The sequence below is a fragment of the Gopherus flavomarginatus genome, chromosome 16 (assembly GCF_025201925.1).
Source record: "Gopherus flavomarginatus isolate rGopFla2 chromosome 16, rGopFla2.mat.asm, whole genome shotgun sequence".
Lineage (NCBI taxonomy): Eukaryota > Metazoa > Chordata > Testudines > Testudinidae > Gopherus > Gopherus flavomarginatus.
In genome coordinates, this window is record NC_066632.1 from 8,237,755 (window position 1) to 8,259,887 (window position 22,133).

Below are 22,133 nucleotides of genomic sequence, written 5' to 3' on the forward strand. Positions count from 1 at the left end.
TCTTTCCAATTTTTCCACATCCTTCTTGTAGTGTGGGGCCCAAAAGTGGACACAATATTCCAGATAAGGCCTCACCAATGTTGAATAAAGGGGAATGATTACGTCTCTTCATCTGCTGGCAATACCCCTACTTATATAGCCCAAAATGCCGTTAGCCTTCTTGGCAACAAGAGCACACTGTTGACTCATATCCAGCTTCTCGTCCACAGTAACCCCTAGATCCTTTTCTGCAAAACTGTTGCCTAGCCACTCGGTCCCTAGTCTGTAGCAGTGCGTGGGATTCTTCCATTTTAAGTGCAGGATTTGGCACTTGTCCTCGTTGAACCTCATCAGATTTCTTTTGGCCCAATCCTCTAATTTGTCTACGTCCCTCTATATCCTATCCCTACCCTTCAGTGTATCTACCGCTCCTCCCAGTTCAGTATCATCTGCAAACTTGCTAAGAGTGCAGTCCACACCATCCTCCAGATCATTAATGAAGATATTGAACAAAACTATCCCCAGGACCGGCCCCTGGGGCACTCTGCTTGATACTGGCTGCCAACGAGACATGGAGACATTGATCACTACCGGTTGAGCCTGACGATCTAGCCAGCTTTCTATCCACCTATAATGGTCCTTTCAGACCTTAACGTCTAATATTCTATGATATATATATTTAACAGTGGTGGTTGCAACAGGAGAAGGTGCCAGTGATAACTTGACACAAACCACACGTATGTGTTTAATGTTGTAAGAGTACAAAAGGGTTTTATTATCACCTCAGCCCAATAGACCAAAGGCACCTACCCTTATCAACACAGCAGACTCAGGTTCTATTCCCAGCGCTGGGAAGGGTTGTAGGATTTAATGGTTAGAGCACAAGAGACTGAGAATCAGGAAACCTGGGTTCTATTCTTAGTTCTACTGCTGATTTGTGGGTTTTCTTTGAGCAAGCTTCTAACTCTCTTTGTGCCTTAGTTTCCCCCTCAGTGCAATGGGGACAGTGAATTGGGGACTGAGAATTATTTAATGTCTGTCTCTAAAGTGTTTTGAGCTTAGACAGGAGGTGCTAGGGAAGGGCAAACAATTATTCTTACAGCTGAGCCCAAATCATTAAATGTGCATTTGGATCTGAATTTTTTCTATATTGCCATGAGTGTTTGGATCCAGGCTTCTGGATCTAAACTATAATAGAGATCAGCGACAGTCATGGAGTTCTGATCCAGATTGGAACATTCCCCAAAGTCGTGTTTGATTCCAAGATCTTTGTTGGCTTCTAAGCTAAGTTGTGCTTATTCATTATTTAAAATAATGTTCACTATTAATAAAAAATATTTTCAATTAGATTACAAATATAACGGGGGAAACTTCTAGCTGCATTAAGATTTTCAGGCTCCTTTTCTTTTTTATTGGGCCTTATTTTTTTGCCTGAACAAAGTTGATCCAGTCCCTTTTACTCTATCCACCTCTCTCCACTTCCAATGTTTTATTGCTGTTTTTCCTTGCAGGCACATGTCAGACTGAGACTCTGGGAAGAGAATTCATCACCTCCTACATGGAGGACTGTGGAAGCTCCAGTCAATTTGAAATGGAAATTACTGGCTACTTTGCCTTCACTTCAGTGTCTGTTTCCATCTCCAATTACACGGGTGACGGGGGAAGGTTTGAGGAGAAGATCATGGTAAATCAGGGAGAGATGGTTCGGGTCAGGCTACCAGAGTCAGTGGGAATTAAGGGCTCTACCAAGTTCTCCAAGGTGGTCCTAGTCAAGGCTGACAAAGATATCTCAGTAGTGTCTGTCAGCAACAAGACCACTGTGCTGTATCCTGTCTCCAGCTTGGGAAAAGAACACTACATAGTGACTCCCTCTACAGAATGCTTAGATAGTTACCCAGAGTTCTCTGTTATGACGTATGAAGACTTCAACGCCGTGGAGGTCCATGTGAAAGGCAAGTTACGTGACAGAACACAGAGCAACTCCACTTGCGTCGGAACTAAGCTCCGCGCTTTCGAAGGCTACCAGTTTCAAGGCATAGGAGATCTGTCTGGCACCAGGATTGTCTCAGAAAAGCCAGTAGCCGTCCTGATTGGTCAGGGGTGTTTTTGTAATAACACAAAATGCAACCATGTCTTTGAGCAGCTCCTACCAGTTTGCAGCTGGGGTACAACATACATCATTCCTCCCTTACCCTGGCAGAAAATGAATGAAATAGTCTACATCACTGCCTCCCGGAACACAACTGTGTTGTATCAACTAGGGGAACAGCAAGAGACTGTTACTCTAGCAGGAGGCAGCGTACTCCAGCGTCCTGTCAAGCCCTGGATCCCAGTCTCCATCTCTGCTAATGTGGGCATCCAGGTGGTGTTCTACAGTGTGGGCTGTAGAATTCCTAATTCCTCCCACACCTTCCTGATGAATGTTCCAGATGTTGCCAGTTACTGCCAGATGTATTCTATAAATGCCCAGAAGGGCTTCGAGGACTTTGCTTTGATGGTGGCCGATACATCAGAGACTGGTGCCATCATCCTAGACAATCAGCCTCTAAGGGATGTGGTGTGGAACCGTGTCCCTGGTACTGAGTTTGTTTGGGGCATGCGTACACTTGGACCTGCCATCAGGTCCCATGCTGTGGAACATCCCAGCTCTCCATTTGCACTCCTGAGTGTTGGCAATGCCGCCATGGACAGCTATGGGATTCCGGGTTCCTGCAGGAAGAGTGAGTAGCATGGGTTTTTAATTGATTTTGACCACAATTTGTGTCCATGTTGCACAGAAAACAGTGTCACAACCAGGAAGGCAACCATGGGCCTGGTGTAAAGTGTGTTAATTTTGATGGGGTTCCACTGATTTACACCAGCTGAGAATTTGGCCCAACATGCCATCCTAGGCCACCATTAGCCACAGTTACTTAGGCTATGTCCATACTACAGAAGCTGCAGCAGCACAGATACGGTGCTGCAGCTGTGCCTCTGTTACACTGTAGTGTGGACACTTGGTACAGTGATGGAAGGGTTTTTTCTGTCACTGCAGTTATTCCACCCCACCACGAGGTGGTATCTAGGCTGACAGAAGAATTCTTCTGTCAACCTAGTAGTGTCAACACTGGACTTAGGACACCTTAACTACATCTCTCAGGGATGTGAATTTTTCACATGGCTAGATCTACCTAAGTTTTAGGCATAGTCCAGGCCTAAGATTGTACCTGTGTTGCTAGCTGCACCGAACTAGTTTCAGCCCAGCTCATGCAGTTAGGCAGATGCTCGCCAGCTGTTCTGAATTGGTTTAAGAACTGTTGCACTTTTCCTCCTGTACTTGGTTGTAATGCCCTCTGGGTACCCAAGAGAATGTTGTGCCTGATTCTCACTTATGCCACTCCTGTGCTTGCGGCAGGGAATAGAAAGGATGGAGGAAAAGGTAGCTTTAAGACACCCTTTGTGTGCTATGCATTCTGGGACCATGCAGGGTTGCTGTAATTTACCCTCTGCTTCCCATGGCCCCTGAGAACCAGGAAGTAGCTGTAGCATGGCGCATTCTGACCACGCTTGATCTGCCTTGCATATGAAGCCAAGATCACATAAAGGCCCTTATACCAGTTCCACTCTAGCGCTGGAGGATCCCTCCACAGGGAATATTCTTAGGAACCTTTTACACCCACTTTAACCACCTTTTCCAGGCCAGAGCAACATAAGTGTAACGGAGGCCTGCTCAACACCTGAAACTTCAGCCAACCATAAGCCAGCCTAAGCCTCAGTGTAGGCAACACTAGGTCAACAGAAGAATTCTTGTCTTGTCCTAGCTACCACCGCTCAGAGGTGGATTTACTAAAGCAACAGAAGAACCCTTCCATCACTGTGGTCAGTGTCTCCACTATAGTGGCACATCTGCAGCTGCACCACTTTAGCATTTCTAGTGCAGACATGCCTTGATGAGACTCAGGCCTTTTAGAAGTACAATAGCAGGGTTAGAACAGTTCCTGGGGAAGGGAAATGTCTTGAGATAGATATAACAACAATCATCTTGGTTATCACTATGGATCAAACTCAGGACCTTGTGGCTGCATGACTCACTACTGTTTGAACTGAGGGATGAACTCCAATAGCTAGGAGCTGTAGCAGAACCAGACCCATGGTGGACCATCCCCTAGAGGACACATAACACACACTGATCAATGAGATACACAGACAAAGCTTACGTTGAGTATTAACCAGGTGATGTGTGGACACACAGTAGGCTTTTAGGGCCGAATGTATTGCTAACTGATTACAGGTTCTGTTGCTAGTTGTCAGATAGACAGGGCTTTAGGGATCAATGGAGTTAAAGGGAGAAAACACCCGCTGGGTTTCAGTAGATCATCAACTTTGTATTGTGGTAGGAAGAAAGGACGGCCCTTGTGGCTAAATGCTAGTCTAGGACTCAAGTGATCAAGCTTCCATTCCCAGCTCTGTCAAAGAGTCCCTGTGTGTGTGGCCTTAGGTGTGTCACTTAGGCCAAGGTTTTCAAAATTCCCTTGTGATTTTGGTTGCCTAACCTGAGACCTTAAAGGGGCCTGATTGTCAGAGGGTAAGTGCTCAGCACTTTTGAAAGTCAGGGCCCTTTTAAGATGTCTCAAATCCTGAGACACTTTTGAAAACTTTAGCCCTGCAGATGTTGACCTGATGTAATTGTCCTGCCTCCCTTTCTGTTGCTAGATGTTACCTTTAAATGCCAGACTGAGACTCTACAGATAAAAGAGCAGTTGGAGAGGTGCAAAGATGTCTTTCTGCAGGTACGTTGAAGGGGTTTATTTGGGCTTTGAGGGTTTTCACAAAGAGTGCACAGAAAACGTTGAGTCTGAGGATTCTCTGCTTATCCAGGATTTACCACTGACTGCAGTGGGAGCAGAATCAGTCCAACACAAAGTGCTTTTGAAACTCGACCGTAATCAAGCTTAGGTGTGTGACACCCCTACTGTACATCAGAGTTCTGCAGTTAAGGCACCACTCAGAGATACAGGAAGTCAGAGTTTGGTTCCCATCTCTACCCCAGACACACTGTGTGATTTTGGGCAATTTGGTCAGTCACTCTGTGCATTGGTTTCCCACTTGTAGAAGGAGGAAAATAATCCTTATAAAACCCCTGTGAGGAAGGGAAGGAGAAATTCATTAATATGCATGAAAGCTTCAGTACTATGCGAAATATCAGCATGTCTGTGGGCTTCACCACACTTAGCCTTAACATGTCATAATCTGTAGCCATTCCAGTGGGATGGCCAACCAGCCATAGGTCAAAGCAAGAACACTCTGCGAAAACATTAACCTTAATTTAGGGTGATGTTTCCATGCTTGCAGAAATAAACCATGTCCTCCGATTGTTCTGCAGGGCAACAACAGTGAATTTTGCTCCTTCATGAATTCAACCTTGGTGAATCTGGAGACCATGTGTGCAGAGGACAGAGCAGTATCGCTGCAGGTCAGAGGTTCTGCCCCCTCATGTGTGGGCGCTCTATGGGCAAATGCCCTGAGCACAGAAATAGCAGTCTCACTTTGGGAGGAATTGTGGCTGCTCTTCAGAAAAGGGGTGTGTGTGTGTGTGCATGTGCATGCTCTCTAGCTTCGGTGGCAGGGGATCTGGGTTCTGTCCCCACTGGTCCTAGGAAGATCCAAATTCCTTCTGGGGACAACACAGAGACGAGCTGGATGCCTGCTGATTTGCTGCAATGTTCTCTGGCACCTACACTGAAGGGACCAGGGATGAGGAGTGAATGACACAGGGTGTTAGCCCGACCCTGGCTTCAGGTTACTGTGGAGTCCTAAGCTAGCCTCAGTAGAGTCACTCGCTCCATAAAGGGCTCCCTCTTTGAGAATGCTGCAGTCTCTCCGAGTAGGGGAGGTCACTATGAACCCATATGTCCCTAAGAGGGTCATTGTTCCCCTGGGAGTGTGAAGAATGTGCCTCATGAACCACTGAAATCCTCCCTCCTTCTCAGAGCATTTCCTTTCCCAATCCCAGGAAGTTGCTCGTCCCTTTGGTTCCTTCCTGAATAGCTCCATCCTCAGTTCTGGTGGGAACGAGAGCAAGAGCGAGGTGGCCTCCGCCATGACATTCCTCCTGCAGAGTGTGGAACTGGCTGCACTGACTGCTGCTTTGAAGTCTCCGGAGAATAAAACCCAGACTGTGACAACAGAGTCTATGGGTGAGGAGGATAGAAGGCTCCCACATCACCTTGTGGTGGCTGTGAGATAGGGGCTTATACTGTTCTTAATACAGAACACCACTGGAGCCTTGCTGCCCCTTTCCCAGGGTTTATAACTCAGCCATGGATGGCAGGTGAACGAGCCATTGAGGAAGACAAGTCCCTGGGCCCTCCCTCTCTGCCCAAGGCCCTGCCCCTCCTGTTCCACCCCCTCTCTTTCGCTGGAGCCAAGGGCAACCCACTCCCTCAGCCCCAGCGTGCCAGGCGGGCAGCGCAGGGGGGGCACCCCCAGCCCTGGAGTGCCGGTCAACTGGATCGTCCCCACCTCCAGTGCCGGGTGGATGGGCAGGCAGCATGATGCGGCATGGCGCCGGCCCCAGTGCTCCCAACACTGGGCGTTGTGAGCACCAGCCCCAGCCTGCCTGCCCCAGCGTCTCAGCCACGGAAGAGCGGGAAAGGAACTTGAAGTAGGCAGGAGAAGGCCTGGGGACAGAGCATGGGTGGGTCCACACCAGGCAGTTCCCTGGCCTATGCTCCCTGCTACTCATAAACTCAATGGCAGCTGCCTGAGAGGGTTTTAGAAGCACTGCCAATCTGCTGTCACCACAGGCAGGTGCCATTGTTTCCTCCTTTCACTCCCTGCCCCAACAATACCCCTTCTTGCTGCTTCCCCTGCAAAAGCGCAGAGGTGAGGCAACAGGGAGAAGTTGCCTTCTGCCTCTTGGCACAGTGACATCTTCATGGGGACACAGGGACGATGGATCATAGGAGGTCAGCCAGAGGGGCTCAGGGAAACACAGAGAAATGGAGGTGAGGAGAAAAGGGGAGGGGCTGGTGGGATTCAGAGAGAGTGGAGCTCCAAACCTGCCTTGCCCTTGCAGCAAAAGGCTTTGCCATTTCCCTCCCCAGCTATCGAGACGCTCCTCGTTGTCCCGACTGCAGGTCCCTGTGATGAGGTCTTCACGCTGAGAGCTCAGAATGAGACAATGGACATTCACTGCAATACGGTCACCAAAGCATGCACAGAAGGTACCATCCTGGTGGTTCCCAGGCACTCACCCCTGTAACTAGACACCAAACTCCAGCCCTAGTTCTCCCTTTCCCCTCGCCCCAGGCTGGCTTGCTCGCCTTTGTTATCCTGACACTAGTGTGGACCTTGTTGGCTGAGCCAGTGTTTCTCAGGCGTTGAGCTCTGCAGAGCCCTTCATTTCTGGTTGTTCCTCAGCATGAAAACCAAGAAATGTTGGGTGGGGGAGCAAGGAGTAGAGAGAAGCTTTGACAGGCATATGAATTGGTCCAGAGAATGGAAAGATCAGAGAGCTGTTGGCCCAATACATGACGTCCTGATGATGAGCCCAGCTAGATCCAGGTTGACGTGTGTGACTTCCTGGAATGGAACCAGGATATTTATCAATTTTCCTCCAATTTTCAGGCCAGTATGACCTAACTGGGACTGGTTCTTAATTCTTTATCACCAGGGAAAACTCTTCAGTAACCAACCCCTCTACCTCTCCTAACCAAGAAAAACTATGGCTTCACCTCAGTGCCTTTCACCTGGGACTGTCTACCTGGCTGGATAATGTGCAGTGTGGGGATATGATTTCTAAAGAGCACTAATGTACTGTGCATTAATTGGTCAGTATAGATCCTACTCATGTGCACTAAAGGTTCCCTGGTATGCTTTAATGTACGTTAGTGCACTTTAGGAATCACACTCCCATAGTGCACACCAATGTTTCCAACAAAGAAGGGCTTCTGTGGAAGAAGAGGGAGGAGGCAACATACTCTAGTGGTTAAAGCCCGAACTGCTAGTCAGGACTCCTGGGTTCTGTTCCCAGCTCTGCCCCAGACTTGCTGTGACCTTTGGCACCTGGCTTGCTCTTTCTTTGTCTCAGTGTCCCTGTCTCCATGATGAGGCATCATTTCATGTTTTCAGATTCTGTGGCTGTTGCTTTTATTTCTTACTCCACCCTGGACTCCATCATTAACAAGAGATTTCTCAACGAGGAAGATCTAACGGCTGATGAGAAATTGAGGAATTTTCACCTGAATTCCAGGGTGGTGAGTGGGGCTGTTGGAGATGGGAGGCTCATGAACATCTCCAAACCTGTGAACTTCACCCTGCGCCATAGACAGGTGAGTGTCGACCCTTTTACTTTGCTCTGTGCCCAGGGCTGCAGCTGGTCACTTAAAAGGTGCATCTCCTGCAGGGCATTTGAGTTCTGTTGCCTTTCTGGACTGAGACGCAGTTAGCTGAGAAACAGAGGGAGCTTCTTCAGTCCTGACACGGGGTCTGTTTTGGTGGAGGACGTCACATAGGGTTCACCCCAGGCCTGATTGGGTTATGATTCATCCTGTAAAACGCTCAGGAGTAACAACTGTGCCTGGCTCACCCATTAGAGCAGGAATAATTGGAAAGCAACTTCCTATAGCAGTGGTCCCCAAACTTTTGAGGGTCACCCCCCAAACCGTTCATGCCCCTCCCCTGAGCCAGGGCCAAGAGCAGGGCCGCAGCTTGGGTGGGTGGGGAAGGACATTGACAGGGGTAAGGGGGCTGAGGCTGGGGCTACAGCTGAGTTGGGTCTGGGGATGGGGATGGGAGCAGGGCCAGAGCCATGGCCGATGGGTTTTTTTTTCCAGGCAAAGAAAGAGGAGGAAGAGACTCGCTGCGTTCACTGGAAAGTCATCGCTGGGAAAGGCACCTGGGCTGAGGATGGCTGCACCGCTCTGCACACGAACAGCACTCACACCATCTGCAGCTGTGACCATCTCTCCAGCTTCGCACTCCTTATGGGTCTCACTGGAGTGGAGGTATCTCACTGTCAGACTCAGATCAAAGGGCTGGACTCTGAGCTCTTGACTGGGCAAAATCAGTGGGAATTTTGCCTGAATGAACGCTGAGTCAGAACCATAGGGTATAATCTGTGGCCATACAGGATGGGTCAGGGTCAAGGGGGCTGGGGGTTGTGATCCGAGGTGCCTGGAGTAGCCCACATTAACAATGTCAAGGCCAGGGTAGGCTGCAAAAAGAAGAACAGGCTGCAAAAAGGCTGCAAAAAAAACCTGGTGATCATTTTTTCTAGAGCTTTAATAATTTTTGTTGCTCTTCTCTGGACTTGCTCCAATTTGTCCACATGCTTCCTGAAATGTGGTGCCCAGAACTGGACACAATACTCCAGTTGAGGCCTAATCAGCACAGAGTAGAGTGGAAGAATTACTTTTTGTGTCTTGCTTGCAATACTGCTGCTAATACATCCCAGAATGATGTTTGCTTATTTTGCAACAGCGTTACACTGTTGACTCATATTTAGCTTATGATCCACTCAGAGCTGTCCTTAGGTATACGCACCTACATACATGGCAGTGTAAAGGACATCTGAAAATTTGGGGCATCCCTGGGTCCTAGTGTGGACCCTCCCATCTCTTCCTATCCCTGTTCTGACCCTTCCTGCAGGCTCCCATAGCTCTGAGTGAAGCAAGTTTCAGCGCTGTAAAGCGCCATTGTAAACAGTGCACCAGGTAGTTACGCCTCTTGTGGAGGTGGGTTTTTTTAGAGGGCTGGGCAGTGTAGAATAGCCCTTACTAAAGTCAAGATATACCACATTTACCGCTTCCCCCCCACATCCACAAGGCTTGTTACCCTGTCAAAGAAAACTATTGAGCTGGCTTGGCATGATTTGTTCTTGACAAATCCATGCTGACTGTTATTTATCACCTTATTATCTCGTAGGTGTTTGTAAATTGGTTGCTTAATTATCTGCTTCATTATCTTTCCCGGGACAGAAGTTAAGCTGACTGGTCTGTAATTCCCCAGGGTGTCCTTACTTCTCTTTATTTATTATGTAGTATCCCAGGGCTTACTGGTGAGTCTTCCTTTGCTGTGTTACAGGAGAGTTACACACTGACCATCGTCACCCATGTGGGACTGACCCTCTCTCTGCTGTGCCTCCTGCTCGCCATCCTCACCTTCCTCCTGTGCCGCTCCATCCGCAATGTCAGCACCTCCCTCCACCTGCAGCTCTGCCTCTGCCTCTTCTTGGCTGATCTGCTCTTCCTCACCGCAGTGAAGCGCACCGGCATTCGGGTCTGTTATCCACTTTTATTCTTGGTTGAAAATTGAGCTGTGTCCAGATCCTCTGTCAGCATTTCTAAAGCTCCCCTCACCCCAGCACCTTTTTATACCCTTGGCTGGACGGTAACATTTATTCCATGTTCTTTAGTCCTGCAGAAGTAATTATTTATTCCTCTCCAAAAGAAATCTCTATGGGTGAAACCAGTCCTTCCCTTTTCCTTGTGGGCCCCATCCTTCATCATTCAGACAAAGGAACTTTGATTTCCAGAGTCACAGTCCCCTGCCTGTCTTCTTTGCCCCCAGACTAATGGGCAGATGCAAGGCACCTATATCCTGAAGCAGATATAGAGAAGAGAACCTACATTCTCCAGGTCTCTCCCCGTTATGAGGACTGTGAACTTGTTTATGCCCCTACTCCCTTTCCTAGGATTCCTCACAGTATCCAACTCTTTTCTGAGTGGAGATCAGGACCTGGCTGGATTCTGAATGATTGAAAGGGCCAGCCAGCTTGCCCTTAGACAAGCCCCTCATAGACTGAAGAACGTATTGTCTCTGGGAGAGCATCATAACTAGAGAGATGTGTTAATAAAAAGCCCTATGTGATCCTCACAAAAATCCCCCCACTTCCAGATTCAGTATTTCCTTTCCCAGAAGCAGTGTCCCAGAGCTCTCTCTCGTCCTGTCCTCAGGTGGTCTGTGCTGTCATTGCTGGATTCCTACACTACCTCTTCCTGGCCTGCTTCAGCTGGATGTTCCTGGAGGGGCTGCACCTCTTCCTCACTGTCAGGAACCTGAAGGTCGTGAATTACACCAGCGCCAGCCGGTTCAAGAAGAGATTCATGTACCCGGTCGGCTACGGATTCCCAGCCCTGGTGGTGGCTATTTCTGTAGGGGTGAATCCTGAAGGCTACGGAACTTCCACACAGTACGTGCAGCACCCATCCCGAAGGGGAGCTGGGATGTGGCTTCCATGTGCTTGTCCGGCTCACCCTAGGTTTGATTTGAACCCAGATTTCCTAGCTCATCCTGTCTGGGAGCTGAATGTCCCCCCGGGACCCTTCCCATCCCCAGGGACACTGAGCTGCCCCGAGCACTGCAGTTGAGTTGGCATCTACGCTTCTCACCCCACTGACGATGCGGAAGAACAAGCCAGAAAGATCCCACTGGACTCCCAGCTCCCAGGCTGGGTTTGTGGGGCTGGTGGGTAGGAAACAAATGCACCTTCTTACTGTGAGCAAATCCCTGCGGATCCCCGCTCTAAAGTGAGAGACTCCATTAAAACAAGGCGTGGTCTGTTCTAGACACCCCAGGCTGGATCCTCAGCTGGTGTAAATCAGGGCAGCTCCACTTCTTTCAGTGCAGCTAGGCCAAGGTCCCTCCGCTGCATGTCTGGCCCTCCATCAATACTGGCCCATCCGCCAGAAAGGGTGATGGGAAAAAGTGGAAGAGGAAGTGGTGTTTGAAAGCAGGAGATGCCGAGGTATATGGGAGGGCTGTTAGCCTGCTGCCGGCAAGAGAGTCGGCCATGTCACAGGCAGGCTGAGATCCATCTCGCTTTTGAGATCCAGCTGCCCGGTGACACCCCATCTCTGCCCCCCAGGGCTGAAAAAAGGCAGTAATCCCGTTAAAGTCACCTTCTTCTTCCTCCTTCACTGTAGCTGCTGGCTCAGCCTGGAGAGAGGCTTTCGTTGGAACTTCCTGGGACCAGTCTGTGCCATAATCCTGGTGGGTACCTCACAGAACCACAGGGCTCCATTCTCCTCTCACCTCTGCAACCTTGTGGATTCCAGTGGAGCCAAGAGAAGAATATCTCCCAGAGAATTTAAGTTGGAAGAGCCCTATAAGATTCCATTTCATTCACCCCTCTTTGGCCAGTGCAGGATTTTTCCCTAACACAACAGCCTACATTCTATGGAGGCACTCAGGGCAAATGGGTTGGGCACTGGGTTTGGTTGTGAGTCAGGAGCCCTGACTCTTCCACTGGCCTGCTGTGTTAGCTTGGGAAGTAGCTTACCCTCGCTGTACCTCTGTTTCTCCTCCCACCCTTTGTCTGTCTTCCCCTTAGGCACCGAAAAAAAATTAGTGGATGCTCAGCACACGCTGGCAGCCATCTCCCCCACTCACCCCCCGTGCCTCTCGTCCACTGGCAGCTGCACCAATCAACTCCACCCCCTCCATCCCATCACCTCTGGTTTGCCACAGTCAGATGTTCTGTAGTGTGCAGGAGGCACTGGGAGGAAGGGGGCAGAACTGTGTGGGAAGAGGTTGGGCAGGGGTGGGAGGAGGCAGGGGCTTGGAGAAAGGTGGGTAGAGCTTGGGGCCAAGCGGGGAGTGGGAAGAGGTGGGGTGGGGGCTTGGGAGAAGGGGTCGGGTGGGGGTGGAATCTGGGGTGCCGTGGGGGGTTGTGTGGCCTGGGGGAAGCTGGCGCCTAGTTGCTTTGTAAACAAATGCTCCAGAACAGGGGCTGCCCCTTTCTTTGTGTGAGTACAGAACTGAGTGCAGTCTCAGTTGGAGCCTCTAGGTGCTACCATAATATAATTAATTATAATGTCATTACTCATGCAATGCTGCCATGAAAGCAAGTGGAACTCTGCTGGAATGAGGATAGTTTTGTCCCTTGCCTTGTCCAGCCTGGCTGGTAAATAACCCAAGTGATGGGGGAAGGGAAGGTGGCTGCAGTGTGGGGAGTTTGAGGATGGAAGGGTGCATTGTTGCAAGAGATAAAGGTAGCAAATGTCCTTGCAGATTCCTCCCCATCTCAGGCAATGGGTTAAGAATTAATTTCAACCTCAGAATTGAAGGGAACACTCTATAGACAGGATAAATCACACGGCTCTAAATCTGTTATAACTGCAGACCCCATTGGAATTAGTGGAGTCCCTCCAGATTCAGAGAACAGCAGAATGTGGCCCTCTGGCTGTATGATCACATGTGATGCATTGCAGCCCTGCCTATGCCAACAGTTTCCTGCAGGGCCTGGGACCAAGATCTGGCAGGGAATGGTGTATGACCCACTTGATGAGCAGTCACTGATGTGCAGCCATCTGATCCCATAGGATTGTTCCGTGCCTCAGCCAGAGAGACTGGCCTTGGCTGGCATGTTTTACAAGGAATATTTCATGCTGTTTCCACAGATAAATTTAACATTTTTTCTTGCAACCCTCTGGATCCTGAGAGACAAACTCTCCTCCCTTAATGAAGATGTGTCCACTCTCAAAGACACCAGGTAGGACAGCACTAAATCTACTAGAACAGGGGTGGGCAAACTTTTTGTCTTGAGGGCCACATCCAGGTGTGGAAATTGCATGCAGGGCCATGAATGTAGGGCTGGGGCAGGGGGTTGGGGTGCAGGAGGGAGTGTGGGGTGTAGGAGGGGGTGCGGTGTACAGGAAGGGGCTCAGGGCAAGGGCTTGAGGTGGAGGAGGGGTGCGGGATGTACGAGGGGCTCAGGGCAGGGGGGGTTGGGGTGCAGGAGGGAATGTGGGGTGTAGGAGGGGGTGCGGTGTGCAGGAAGGGGCTCAGGGCAAGGGCTTGAGGTGGAGGAGGGGTGCGGGATGTACGAGGGGCTCAGGGCAGGGGGGTTGGGGTGCAGGAGGGAGTGCCGGGTGTGGGAGCGGGCTCAGGGCAGGTGTGCAGGGAAGGGTGCGTAGTGCGGGAGGGCTCAGGGAAGGAAGTTAAGGTACAGGATGCAGGAGGGGTTTGGGATGCAGGCACTGGCCCAGCGCCACTTACCTAGAGTGGCTCCGGGGTGGCAGCGGCTCGCAGCGGGACTGAGACAGGCTGCCTGCCTGCCTGCCATGGCCCTGCACCACTCCTGGAAACGGCCAGCACCATGTCCTGTAACTCCGAAGGGGATAGAGGGCAGTGCGAGCTGTCCTCGCCTGCGTGTACTTCTCCACAAGCTCCCATTGGATGTGGTTCCTCGTTCCGGCCAATGTGAGCTGGGGAGGAGGGAGCGGAGGGCAGTGCCTGCAGGTGAGGGAAGCATGCAGAGACCTCTGCTTTCCCCTTCTCCCAGGGGCTCAGGGACATGGTGCCGGCTGCTTCTGGGAGTGGTGCACGGCCCGCAGCGCCATGGGGGTGGCAATCCTGTGGGCCAGATCCAAAGCCCTGATGGGCCGGATCCGGCCCATGGTCCGTAGTTTGCCCACCCCTGTACTAGAAGGATCTAGTGAGCCTCCTGTATGGAAATTCCTGTTGGATTCTGCACAGATTGCTGCTACCATACAGCTGAGCACATGCCACTGTAGGGTTTCCGGGTTATCTTGGCGACCTTTGGCTTGATGAGAGAGTAACAGTCTCGCTGTCCAAGGAGCTGATAAACCCTAAGTCAATCAGGAGTCCCTTACTCATGAATCCTAAAGTTGTCCATTGGAACATCTGCCAAAATAAGGACAATTTGCATGAATAAGGGTATGCTGTATCGGATCTTAAATTAGACACAGCACAGCCAGAGTGGCAATTGAAAGGTCAGGTTAGGAGAGAGGAGAGTTCTATGGCAGTAAAGGATCATCATGGGACATACTTTTCTGCCATGTGCATCATGTTGGTCCCTGGATGGATATTGAGATGACAGGTGCAGTCTGTTCCAAAGCCCGCTGAAGGCAGTGGAAGTCATGGGACAGAAGAGGCTGCTTGATCAGCAAGGCTCTTGCAGTAAGTCCTGCAGCACATTCAGAGTGTGATTTTTTTAGGGATGAACAAGATCAGGGCCTCCAGCTGGGAGAGCTGGATGGAGACATGAGAGAGGAAAAAGATTTTGGAACCAGATCAGAATGTTGAGACTTCAGAAAGTCATGGTGTTACTTACTGCATGTGCCTAGAGCTGTGTAAGGAGAAATGCAAGTCTGTGCTGCTATTCAGAGCTGGGCCATGTGCTGTGTAGGGAGGAAACTCATCTCTTTCCCCTGGGGCTGTGGATAATGTCGAGGTAAAGTGTCATCCATTGAGGAGGAAGGCAAGTGTGGCTCACTGTTGCTCTGTAGCAACTCCTCTGACTATTTATGGAACAAGATAGATGGGTTCCTGAGATCCCAATATCCTGTTCCCACTTGATTGTCACGTTGCCAGGGCCTGATGTGAAGGGATTAAAAACAAAACCGTAATGAGAGGTTGAACCATTTGCTTTGGAAGAGCCACCTGTAGGAGGGGAAGGTGTGTGTGTAGGGGGGGAAGATGGTTGGGCACAATATTGTATTTCAGATTCATAGGCGTAAGTTGCCATTGTGTTCATCTTGACAGTAACCCTAGGACACAGTAAAGTGGGTGCCAGCTGTTTCGCCCCACACTGCCCAGAGCCCCCTGACTCAGTCATTCACCATAGGGTCATTATAACGGGATCTCTCCATCTGCCTTTATCCAGGCTACTGACTTTTAAAGCTATCGCCCAGCTATTCATTCTGGGCTGCACATGGAGTCTTGGTCTCTTCCAAGTTGGCTCAGCAAAAACGGTCATGGCGTATTTATTCACCATTGTCAACAGCCTGCAGGGAGCCTTCATATTCCTGGTGCACTGTCTCCTCAATCGTCAGGTAATGCCCACAGCCCGTCATCAGCCACCCAGTAACTTCACGGGCCTAGCAGTGGCCTGGCCTGAGGGTGTTAGTTACATGATGTAGTGACCATGTCCCTTATTCTCCAGGTGAGAGAGGAGTACAGGAGATGGATTAAAGGCATAAGAAAACTCAGCCCCACAACTCAAACTTTTAGTCCATCAGCGTCCACTGTCACTACCAGCACCAAGATGGTAAGAGATCCTCTAGTCTGTTCGAATACCAGCTCCAAAAGTCGCATCCATCTGGGTCTGTTGTAGCTCCTGAGGTGCCTTGTCCCCTGAGTGACACATGCTTGTTTTAATCCAGGGATAGGCAACCTATGGCATGTGTGCCGAAGGTGGCATGCGAGCTGATTTTCAGTGGCACTCACACTGCCCCGGTCCTGACCACCAGTCCGGGGGCCTTTGCATTTTAATTTAATTTTAAATGAAGCTTCTTAAACAGTTTAAAAACCTTATTTACTTTACATACAACAACAGTTTAATTATATATTATAGACTTAGAGAAAGAAACCTTCTAAAAAGGTTAAAATGTATTACTGACACGCGAAACCTTAAATTAGAGTGAATAAATAAAGACTCGGCACACCGCTTCTGAAAGGTTGCCGACCCGTTTTAATCCATCTGAGAATGGCATTGGGAGTCTTAATGAGATTCAATTTCATCCAAATCAAGGGGGAATCCCAGGTCTTCTAGAACCCAGCACAGAACTCCTCCTTTCTTGTACACCTCCATGTTCCCTTCCCTTTGCTGCTTTGCAGGTTCCATGCATCACTCGCTCTGGAATGGGCTGGGAAGGTGTTGGATTTGACACAAAGTCAGGTAATTTTCCAGTTAGGGAGGCTTGCAAACCAAAACTGGGGTGGAAATCTTGTCAGTGCCCAGATGGGCCATCCCCAACGAAGAGTTAACACTGCATGGAATTTCCTCTGGTTCCATTACCTCTATTGGGAAAGGATCCAGAAGCTTTGTCTGGAGGAAAAAGTGGAGCCTTATGTCTTGAAAAACCTCCCTGCTCCAGTACCAGCATGAGAGGCCACAGCCTGTCTGGAAGTGGACATTTCTGTTTTATTTAGAGCAGCCTATATTGACTACTACTTTATGGTTTACCTGTGCGGGCTTTGTCTACACCTGTTGTTTTCCTGCATGTGATGTCACTTCAGTGAAGGCTGGCTGCATTTTGCAGACTCTGCACTATTCCTGAATGAGGACGCAGTCCTGATCCCATTGACGTTGACTGGAGTTTTCCCATGGGATTGGCACTCAATGTATATTTGTTTTGCTTCCAGTGAATTGCGGAGAGCCCTCCACTTCATCTCTGTGAAACAGTCACCTCTCCAGCCAACGATGTTTATCATACAGCCGGCTTTGCTGTGCCAGTGACGCAGGTGCTTCAGCTGCCATTCTTCATCATAACTACATACAAAACCTGGAAGGGGAAGCAAGATTGGACCAAATCCTCTCTCTGATCCAAATCCACAGCTCCTACTGAATTCAAAGGCCATCCTAGGGTTGTAGCTGGGTGTCTCTCCCAGATTTAAAGAGCCAGATCCCAGGTCAGAGAGCAGTTATTTCTTAGGGAAAGCACACCATGCGCTGGGGAGGGGCGGGGATGGGTCGATTTGCAAAGCCGTCGTGTGCTATGTGTGTGAGCTAGCTCTGCTGTTTCACTGTAATGTGTAAAGAATAAAATAACCTGCTTTTGGACCTTGGTTGCTTCTTTGGTTTGAGGGTTTGCTATCTGTGTATCCTGGAAACCTAGGGCCCAATTCTAAAGCCTCTTTATGCAAATCTGGCAGTGTAAAGGGTCTTTAAAGTGGGCAGAAATGGCCCTGTGATTAGCCCTCCAGTGCAGGAGTCCTTTCTGGCTGCTGTAGAACTGGCATAAAATCTCTACATTAGCCCTGCTCCCACCCTGGCATGGGGGTTGTGAGTGGTGGGGTAGAGGTGCTGCTGAGGGCATGGCTGAAGGACACTGCTTCATGGCTATTTTTATTGAGTATTAATAATTTTTTATATGATTTTGTGATTTCATAGGTATCTATATCCCCTTTTAGGCCCCAAACCAAACCAAGCCAGCAGAAAGGTATATAAGATCTAGAGTACCAAGACCGAGCTAATTAAAACTATCCTTCCTGTATCTCTATGTGAAACCTTACAGGGACAACTTGCTAATTGTACTTGCACATCCACAGACAAAGAGTCTGTTGGAGGAGGTGATAAGAGCTGTTGTTAAAATAACTGTGCTCTGGAACTGGTCTTGCAGAAACCCCCTTACCCTCCTTCATTTAGTGCCCTGCTTGTTTTCTACTTCTGTATCAGAGAAGTTACATAGATTGATGAGACTCTGTCATCTCTGAGAAATAAAATTGTAAAATAAGGATGTCAAGGAAGAGGAGGTAGTAAAACAAAAGTGCAAGATGTGACTGAAAGATAAAGAATGAATGTGAATAAATGCGTGTGATGCAAATAATTAGCAAATCAAAGGTGGCAGCCTAAGAGTTATAACTGTAATATCACATGGCCTAAGAATGCATAGTGCGGAGATAACTAGATGACCCCGCAGGGCAAGCCGGAATCCACCCAAGTGCCCTCCCCCCCGAATGAAGACTCAAAGAACAAGATAACACTCAACCATCAGGGATGTGCCATCTGCTGATTGATTATCACTTCACACAAACATCAGCATGATGAAGCGATTCCCATAGACTTGTATAAGGACAAAATCCTATAAGAACAGAACCAAAAACTCAGGGACTTTGAGTCTGGTTCTGCAACCACCCTCCAGGAGCGTTGGATGTGCATCTGACAACAACTCGGCTCCACCCTCGTGTCCAGGCTACCTGGCCAGTAACTTGGCACGAGCAACCTCTAGGCTGGTAAGTATAACAACTTCAGTTTGCAGACCGTGTGTGCATGTATGGATGTATGGATAGAGAGTTGTCTTTATAAATGATTGTATTTTGCTTCCTTTCATAAATGAACTACTGTTTTGTATTACCAACAAATGCGGCGCTTTTGCCTTATCCCTCTTACAAGATCTTGTTGGTCTTTATTGGTATAACACAGTCTGCTTCCAAAGGCCCAGAAGGATCCTTGAAAATTCACTAGTTTACATCAGCTGAGGACATGGCCTGTAATCGATTTTCAGCTCCAGTGCTGTCACTGAATCACTAAATGCTCTTCCACCTTTTTTGTTTTCAAACCGTGCTGTCCACACAAGACTATGAAATTCGCTGATGTTATGTTTCCGTAATAAACTTCTCCAAACTGAGAGCAATGACTATCAGTCCACTTCTGTTCACCGGTATTTATTTATATTATCTTGCTACGTACAGTCCCACTATGCTTGGTGCTGTACATACACACAGTAAGAGGCAATCCCTCTCCCAAAGAGCTTACAAGCTAAGTAGACGAGATGGACAGAAGGTAGGAGAGCAAAAGTATTATCACTCCTTGTCATAAATGAAAGGGGGAGGGAGCTCCCTTTTATGGGCACCCAGCCAGCCAGGTGCTATAAAATCCCTCTTAGAATCATAGACTATCAGGGTTGGAAGGGACCTCAGGAGGTATCTAGTCCAACCCTCTGCTCAAAGCAAGACAAAACCCCAACTAAATCATCCCAGCCAGGGCTTTGTCAAGCCTGATGATAAAAACGTCTAAGGAAAGAGATTCCACCACCTCCCTAGGTAACCCATTCCAGTGCTTCACCACCCTCCTAGTGAAAAAATGTTTTCCTAATATCCAACCTAAACCTCCCCCACTGCAACTTGAGACCATTACTCCTTGTTCCTTCATCTGGAACCACTGAGAACTGTCTAGATACAGCCTCTTCAGGTTGTTGAAAGCAGCTATCATATCCCCCCTCAGTCTTCTCTTCTGCAGACTAAACAATCCCAGTTCCCTCAGCCTCTCCTCATTAAGTCATGACTTTATCGTCTTCAAGTGCTCCTTTTGTATCTCAATCATCCAGGGGCCACACTGGTTGTTTAGCAGGCTTCCTGCTTTTGATGTATTTAAAAGACATTTTGTTATTATCTTTTGAATTTTTGGCTAGCTGTTCTTCAAACTCCATTTGGGCTTTTCTTATTCAATTTTTACACTTAATTTGGCAGCGTTTATGCTCCTTTCTATTGACCTCACTAGGATTTGACTTCCACTTTTTAAAAGACGCCTTTTTATCTCTCACTGCTTCTTTTACATGGTTGTTAAGCCACAGTGGCTCTTTTTTAGTTCTTTTACTGTGATTCTTAATTGGGGTATACATTTAAGTTGAGCCTCTAGTATGGGGTCTTTGAAAAGTGTCCATGCAGCTTGCAGGGATTTCACTCTAGTCACTCTATTTAACTAACCTCCTCATTTTTGCATAGTTCCCCTTTCTGAAACTAAATGCCACAGTTTTGGGCTGTTGAGGTGTCCTTCCCACCACAGGAATGTTAAATGTCATTATATTAGGGTCACTATTTCCAAGAGATCCTATTATAGTTACCTTTTGGACCAGATCGTGTGATTTTCTCAGGACTAAATCGAGAATTGCCTCTCCCCTTGTGGGTTCCCGTACCACTGCTCCAAGATGCAGTCGTTTAAAGCATAGAGAAATTTTGTCTCTGCATTTTGTCCTGAGGTGACATGAACCCAGTCAATATGGAGATAATTGAAATCCCCCACTATTATTGAGTTCTTAATTTTGATAGCTTCTCTAATCTCTTTTAGGATTTCATTGTCACTATTGTTGTCCTGATCAAGTGGTCGATAATAGATCCCTACTGTTATATTCTTATTAGAGCATGAAATTTCTATCCATAGAGATTCTATGGAACGTGTGGATTCATTTAAGATTTTTACTTCATTTGATTCTACATTTTCTTTCACATATAGTGACACTCTCCCCCCCACCGCCCGCACGACCTGTTCTGTCCTTCTGATATATTTTGTACCCCGGAATGATTGTGTCCCATTGATTGCTCTCAGTCCACCAGGTTTCTGTGATGCCTATTATATCAATATCCTCCCTTATCACAAGGCACTCTAGTTCACCCATCTTATTATTTAGACTTCTAGCATTTGTCTATAAGCACTTTAAGAACTTGTCCCAGTTTAGCTGTCTGCCCTTTTCTGATGTGTCAGATTCTTTCTTATGTGAATGTTTCTCATCTGATCTGGCCCTTACTTTATCCTCTTCCATCTGCTCCTCCTCACTAGAACCTAGAGAATCTCTATCAATAGACTGTCCTCTAAGAGAAGTCTCTGTCCGATCCACGTGCTCCGCTGCAGCAATTGGCTTTCCCGCATCTAGTTTTAAAAACTGCTCTGCAACCTTTTTAATGTTAAGCGCCAGCATTCTGGATCCACTTTGGTTTAGGTGGAGCCCATCCTTCCTGTATAGGCTCCCTCTATCCCAAAAGTTTCCCCGGTTCCTAATAAATTAACCCCCCCGCCCCCACATCATCGTCTCAGCCATGCATTGAGACTCTGAAGCTCTGCCTGCCTACCTGGCCCTGTGCATAGAACTGGGAGCATTTCTAAGAATGCTACCATAGAGGTCCTGGATTTCAGTTTCTTTCCTAGCAGCCTAAATTTGCCCTCCAGGACGTCTCTCCGACCCTTCCCTATGTCATTGGTATCTACATGTATCATGACACAAGCTTCTCCCCAACACTACACATAAGTCTGTCTAGATGCCTCGAGAGATCTGCAACCTTTGCACCAGGCAGGCATGTCACCATACAGTTCTCCCGGTCATCACAAACCCAGCTATCTATGTTTCCAATGATTGAATCTCCCATTACTAACACCTGCCTTTTCCTAATGACTGGAGTTCCCTCCCCTGGAGAGGTAACCTCAGTGTGAGAGGATACCCCAACATCATCTGGAAGGAGGGTCCAACTATGGGAAGGTTTCCCTCTGCTCCCGTTGGCTGCTTTTCTTCCCTGAGCCTTTCATCCTCCTCAACAGTGCAGGGGCTGTCTGACCGGAAGTGGGCCAAATGTACAGAGTCCTGGAAAGCCATATCAGCATAGCTCTCTGCTTCCCTTAGTGCCTTCAGTTCCACCACCCTGTCCTCCAAAGCCTGTACTTGGTCTCTGAGCTCCTTGCAATGAATGCAAAAACACGCCACCCACCCACAGGGCAGGTAATCATACATGCTGCACTTGGTGCAATAAACTGGATAGCCCCCAATCTGTAAAAGGGGAGACTTGGACCCTGATGGTTGGGCTAGACCCAAAGCTGGCATACCCAGTCCAGTGGCGGCTCTAGGCAGCAGCACAGCAAGCGCGTGCCTGGGGCAGCAAGCCACAGGGGGTGGCCTGCTGGTCACTGTGAGGGCGGCAGTCAGGCAGCCTTCGGCGGC

General features: G+C 48.6%; 1 protein-coding gene and 1 pseudogene across 3 annotated transcripts in view; one reads left to right on the forward strand and one right to left on the reverse strand.

Annotated features, from left to right (window-relative positions):
• The window catches only part of LOC127035657 (adhesion G protein-coupled receptor E3-like), a 28,068-nt gene extending 9,013 nt beyond the window's left edge, over positions 1 to 19,055 (forward strand). For all 3 annotated transcript variants that reach the window (XM_050925803.1, XM_050925805.1, XM_050925804.1), the window contains 15 exons: positions 1,491 to 2,699; positions 4,672 to 4,748; positions 5,342 to 5,431; positions 5,972 to 6,155; positions 7,065 to 7,184; positions 8,092 to 8,291; positions 8,796 to 8,966; positions 10,045 to 10,239; positions 10,917 to 11,152; positions 11,886 to 11,952; positions 13,362 to 13,453; positions 15,590 to 15,758; positions 15,869 to 15,973; positions 16,543 to 16,603; positions 17,071 to 19,055. In XM_050925803.1, the coding sequence (XP_050781760.1) occupies positions 1,491 to 2,699; positions 4,672 to 4,748; positions 5,342 to 5,431; positions 5,972 to 6,155; positions 7,065 to 7,184; positions 8,092 to 8,291; positions 8,796 to 8,966; positions 10,045 to 10,239; positions 10,917 to 11,152; positions 11,886 to 11,952; positions 13,362 to 13,453; positions 15,590 to 15,758; positions 15,869 to 15,973; positions 16,543 to 16,603; positions 17,071 to 17,105 (3,011 nt within the window). In that variant the 3' untranslated portion in view covers positions 17,106 to 19,055. The remainder of the gene's footprint in view (positions 1 to 1,490; positions 2,700 to 4,671; positions 4,749 to 5,341; positions 5,432 to 5,971; positions 6,156 to 7,064; positions 7,185 to 8,091; positions 8,292 to 8,795; positions 8,967 to 10,044; positions 10,240 to 10,916; positions 11,153 to 11,885; positions 11,953 to 13,361; positions 13,454 to 15,589; positions 15,759 to 15,868; positions 15,974 to 16,542; positions 16,604 to 17,070) is intronic.
• The window catches only part of LOC127035557 (adhesion G protein-coupled receptor E3-like), a 161,217-nt pseudogene that overhangs the window by 35,054 nt on the left and 104,030 nt on the right, over positions 1 to 22,133 (reverse strand).